Source organism: Somniosus microcephalus, chromosome 10, assembly GCF_052327205.1.
Source record: "Somniosus microcephalus isolate GS21.2 chromosome 10, FLI_Smic_1.0, whole genome shotgun sequence".
Lineage (NCBI taxonomy): Eukaryota > Metazoa > Chordata > Chondrichthyes > Squaliformes > Somniosidae > Somniosus > Somniosus microcephalus.
This window is the reverse complement of record NC_140996.1, coordinates 79,919,797-79,925,161: the sequence shown is the minus strand read 5'-3', so window position 1 is coordinate 79,925,161 and position 5,365 is coordinate 79,919,797. Positions and strand designations below refer to the sequence as shown.

General features: G+C 41.5%; 1 protein-coding gene across 1 annotated transcript in view; it reads left to right on the top strand.

Annotated features, from left to right (window-relative positions):
• Positions 1-2,778: 2,778 nt before the first annotated feature.
• The window catches only part of LOC147111560 (unconventional myosin-XVI-like), a 350,938-nt gene continuing 348,351 nt past the window's right edge, over positions 2,779-5,365 (top strand). Inside the window, exon 1 of the mRNA XM_085999902.1 lies at positions 2,779-2,913. Within this exon, the coding sequence (XP_085856028.1) occupies positions 2,817-2,913 (97 nt within the window). The 5' untranslated portion in view covers positions 2,779-2,816. The remainder of the gene's footprint in view (positions 2,914-5,365) is intronic.

Here is a 5,365-nt window from a genome sequence, read left to right as displayed (position 1 = left end):
ATCATTAGCAACATTCCATGAATCATTAGCAACATTCCATGAATCATTAGCAACATTCCATGAATCATTAGACAACATTCCATGAATCATTAGCAACATTCCATGAATCATTAGCAACATTCCATGAATCATTAGACAACATTCCATGAATCATTAGCAACATTCCATGAATCATTAGCAACATTCCATGAATCATTAGCAACATTCCATGAATCATTAGCAACATTCCATGAATCTTTAGCAACATTCTTGAATCATTAGACAACATTCCATGAATCATTAGACAACATTCCATGAATCATTAGCAACATTCCATGAATCATTAGACAACATTCCATGAATCATTAGCAACATTCCATGAATCATTAGACAACATTCCATGAATCATTAGCAACATTCCATGAATCATTAGACAACATTCCATGAATCATTAGACAACATTCCATGAATCATTAGCAACATTCCATGAATCATTAGCAACATTCCATGAATCATTAGACAACATTCCATGAATCATTAGCAACATTCCATGAATCATTAGACAACATTCCATGAACCATTAGACAACATTCCATGAATCATTAGCAACATTCCATGAATCATTAGCAACATTCCATGAATCATTAGACAACATTCCATGAATCATTAGCAACATTCCATGAATCATTAGCAACATTCCATGAATCATTAGACAACATTCCATGAATCATTAGCAACATTCCATGAATCATTAGACAACATTCCATGAATCATTAGCAACATTCCATGAATCATTAGACAACATTCCATGAATCATTAGCAACATTCCATGAATCATTAGCAACATTCCATGAATCATTAGACAACATTCCATGAATCATTAGCAACATTCCATGAATCATTAGACAACATTCCATGAATCATTAGCAACATTCCATGAATCATTGGACAACATTCCATGAATCATTAGACAACATTCCATGAATCATTAGACAACATTCCATGAATCATTAGCAACATTCCATGAATCATTAGCAACATTCCATGAATCATTAGACAACATTCCATGAATCATTAGCAACATTCCATGAATCATTGGACAACATTCCATGAATCATTAGACAACATTCCATGAATCATTAGACAACATTCCATGAATCATTAGCAACATTCCATGAATCATTAGCAACATTCCATGAATCATTAGCAACATTCCATGAATCATTAGACAACATTCCATGAATCATTAGCAACATTCCATGAATCATTAGCAACCTTCCATGAATCATTAGACAACATTCCATGAATCATTAGCAACATTCCATGAATCATTAGACAACATTCCATGAATCATTAGACAACATTCCATGAATCATTAGCAACATTCCATGAATCATTTGCAACATTCCATGAATCATTAGACAACATTCCATGAATCATTAGCAACATTCCATGAATCATTAGCAACATTCCATGAATCATTAGACAACATTCCATGAATCATTAGCAACATTCCATGAATCATTAGACAACATTCCATGAATCATTAGACAACATTCCATGAATCATTAGCAACATTCCATGAATCATTAGACAACATTCCATGAATCATTAGACAACATTCCATGAATCATTAGCAACATTCCATGAATCATTAGACAACATTCCATGAATCATTAGACAACATTCCATGAATCGTTAGAAATAGAATACAAGAGCAGTGGAGTTATGCTTCTACTCTATAAGACACTAGTTAAGCCTCAGCTAGAGTACTGTGTGTAGTTCTGGTAACCACATTACAGGAAAGATGTGATTGCACTAGAGAGGGTTCAAGAGGACTTTTACAAGGATGTTTCTGGGAGAAGAGAATCTTAACTATGAGGAAAGAATGGATAGGTTGGGTTTGTTTTCCTTGGAACAGAAAAGGCTGAGGGGAGACCTTATTGAGGTGTATAAAATTATTATTTGGGGCCTTGATAAAGTGGATAGAAAGGGCCTATTTCCCTTAGCAGAGGTGTCAAAAACCAGGGAGCACAGATTTAAAGTAATTGGTGGAAGGGTTAAAGGGGATTTGAGGGCAAATTTCTTCACGCAGAGGGTTGTGTGGGTCTGGAACTCACTGCCTGAAAGGGTGGTAGAGGCAGAAACCCTAATCACAATTAAAAGGTACTTGAACGTGCACTTGGGATGCTCTAACCTGCAGGGCTACGGACCAAGAGCTGGGAAGTGGGATTAGGCTGGATAGCTCATTGTTGGCCGGCGCGGACACAATGGGCCAAAATGGCTTCCTTCCGTGCTGTAACTTTCTATGATTCTATAATTTTATGACAACATTCCATGAATCATTGGCAACATTCATGAATCATCAGCCAACATTCCATGAATCATTAACAACATTCCATGACTCATTAGCAACATTCCATGACTCATTAGCCACATTCCATGAATCATTAGTAACATACCATGAATCGTTAGCAACATTCCATGAATCATCAGCCAACATTCCATGACTCATTAACAACATTCCATGACTCATTAACAACATTCCATGACTCATTAGCAACATTCCGTGAATCATTAGCAACATTCCATGAATCGTTAGCAACATTCCATGAATCGTTAGCCAACATTCCATGAATCGTTAGCCAACATTCCATGAATCGTTAGCAACATTCAAGTTGAGATAGAGATTGGCCTAATTGAGCAGGCTCGAGAGGCTGAATGGCCTACTCCTGGTCCTATAAAAATATGATCAATACATGTTTTGCTCCTATTATACCAGCAGATATATGTGATGAATAACGTGAATATGTAAAGGTTAACACTAAAAACTGAAAATGTTTTTGCTTCCTTTGCAGATTGCCATTCTGAAGTTGCTTTTGAAGCATCATGCAAATCCAAATCTACTTAACTGTAATGAGGAGAAGCCTTCAGGTGCGTAAAGCTGAATCATTGGCTTCTATAACTGAGCTGCAACAACCCACCCCCCCCCCACACACACACACACAGACACACCTCATACACACACCCCACACACATCCCACCCACACACACCCCACACACACCCCCCACACACACACACCCCACACACACACACACACACACCACACACACACCTCATACACACACCCCACACACATCCCACCCACACACACCCCCCACACACACACACACACACCACACACACACCCCACACACACCCCACACACACACCCCACACACACCCCACACACACACCCCACACACACCCCACACACACACCCCACACACACCCCACACACACCCCACACACACACCCCACACACACCCCACACACACCCCACACACACACCCCCCACACACACACCCCACACACACCCCACACACACCCCACACACACACACACCCCACACACACACACACCCCACACACACACCCCACACACACCCCACACACACCCCACACACACACCCCACACACACCCCACACACACACCCCACACACACACACACCCCACACACACACACACACACACACACCCCACACACACCTCATACACACACCCCACACACATCCCACCCACACACACACCCCACATACACACCCCCCACACACACCCCACACACACACACCCCACACACACACACCCCACACACCCCCCCCACACACACCCCACACATACACCCCCCACACACACCCCCCCACACACACACCCCACACACACACACCCCACACACACACCCCCACACACACACCCCACACATACACACCCCACACACCCCCCACACACACAATTTCACAATTCACAATTCAAATCGCTTTATTGGCATGATAAGTTACATCTTATGTTGCCAAAGCATCAAAATACATTTATGGTTTACCACATAAACGCAGTTCTATTCATACAGTGTATAAACAGGTATATCCCTGAGTGTATAAATATACATTCGCATTGTTTATATATATTCTTTTCTTAGTTTACTGGTTGGCTCTCTGTTCATGGCAAGCTGTAACATAGCGTGCCGCCAGTGTTATACAGCTTCTCTCCTCTCCCAGTAGGAATGGGAGTTTTTGGTTGTCATTCAGATTTCTGAAATCAGGGCATATTTGTGAGAATTTTTGGTAGAAATTCTCCCTGATGCCCTGATATTTTCCACAAGCTGTGAGGAAGTGCATCTCTGTCTCCACCACTCCCTGACTGCAGTGCGAGCATATCCTGTCCTCTCTTGGCAGCCTGGTCTGCCTGTGTCTGCCTTTTTCGATCGCTAGGCTATGTTCGCTAAGTCTGTACCTTGTCAAGGTTCTTCTCAGTTTGTTATCCTTTACCATGGTCAGGTAATCAGCTATGTTGTATTGTCTGTTTAGGGCCAAGTAGCAATTGAGTTTGCTTTGGGTTTTTGTTGTTTCTGCCCAATATGTCAGATATTTTTCCTTTTGCTTAGCGACGATTGTGTTGGGTCGAATTCTTTGTGTTACCCTGTCACTGTCCTGGGGCTGGTTATTGTTAGTATTGTTAGTAGTTACTTCACTGAGTCCCAGGACTAGTTGACTGAGGGTATTCTTCTTTATGGTCAGCTCTTGGCATTTCAGGGCGTCGTAGTGATAGCATTGGGGATTGCTCATTTGTAGGTGATTCCAAAATTTGGTGGCTCTTTTTTGGATAGTGATTATTAATGGATATTGGCCTAGTTCCGCCCTGCATGCATTGTTTACTGTTTTCCTTTGAGTCCGGAGGATACTTTTACAGAATTCTGCATGTAGGATCTCAATTGGGTGTTTGTCCCATTTTGCAAATTCTTGTTGAGTTAGCGGTCCCCATACCTCACTGCCATAGAGTGCAATTGGTTCAATTACTGATTTGAAAATTTTGAGCCAAATGCTAATTGGGATTTCTATTTGGATTGATTTTTTGATGGCATAGAAAGCCCTTCTTGCTTTCTCTTTCAGTTCATTCACAGCCAGTTTGAAGTTTCCCGTAGAACTGATTTTTAAGCCCAAGTATGTGTAGTTAGTGGTTTGTTCAATTTTGGTTGTTCCTACTGTGAAATTTATTTTGGGTCCCTGATGTTTGGATCTTTGCTGGAACACAAGGACTTTGGTTTTTTGGGGATTTATTGTCAGGGCCCAAGTCTGGCAGTACGACTCCAGCAGGTCCAGGTTTTGCTGTAGCCCCTCTTTAGTAGGTGACAGCAGAACCAGGTCGTCTGCATAGAGGAGGAATTTAACCTTGGATTCATATAGGGTGAGGCCGGGTGCTGTAGATTGTTCAAGTAGTTTTGCCAATCCATTTATGTAAATATTAAAGAGTGTCGGTGAGATTGGCGAGCCCTGCGTCACCCCCCGCCCCTGTGGGAAGTATTTTGTTTGTTTGTCTCCAATTTTAACTGCACATTTGTTGTTTGTATAC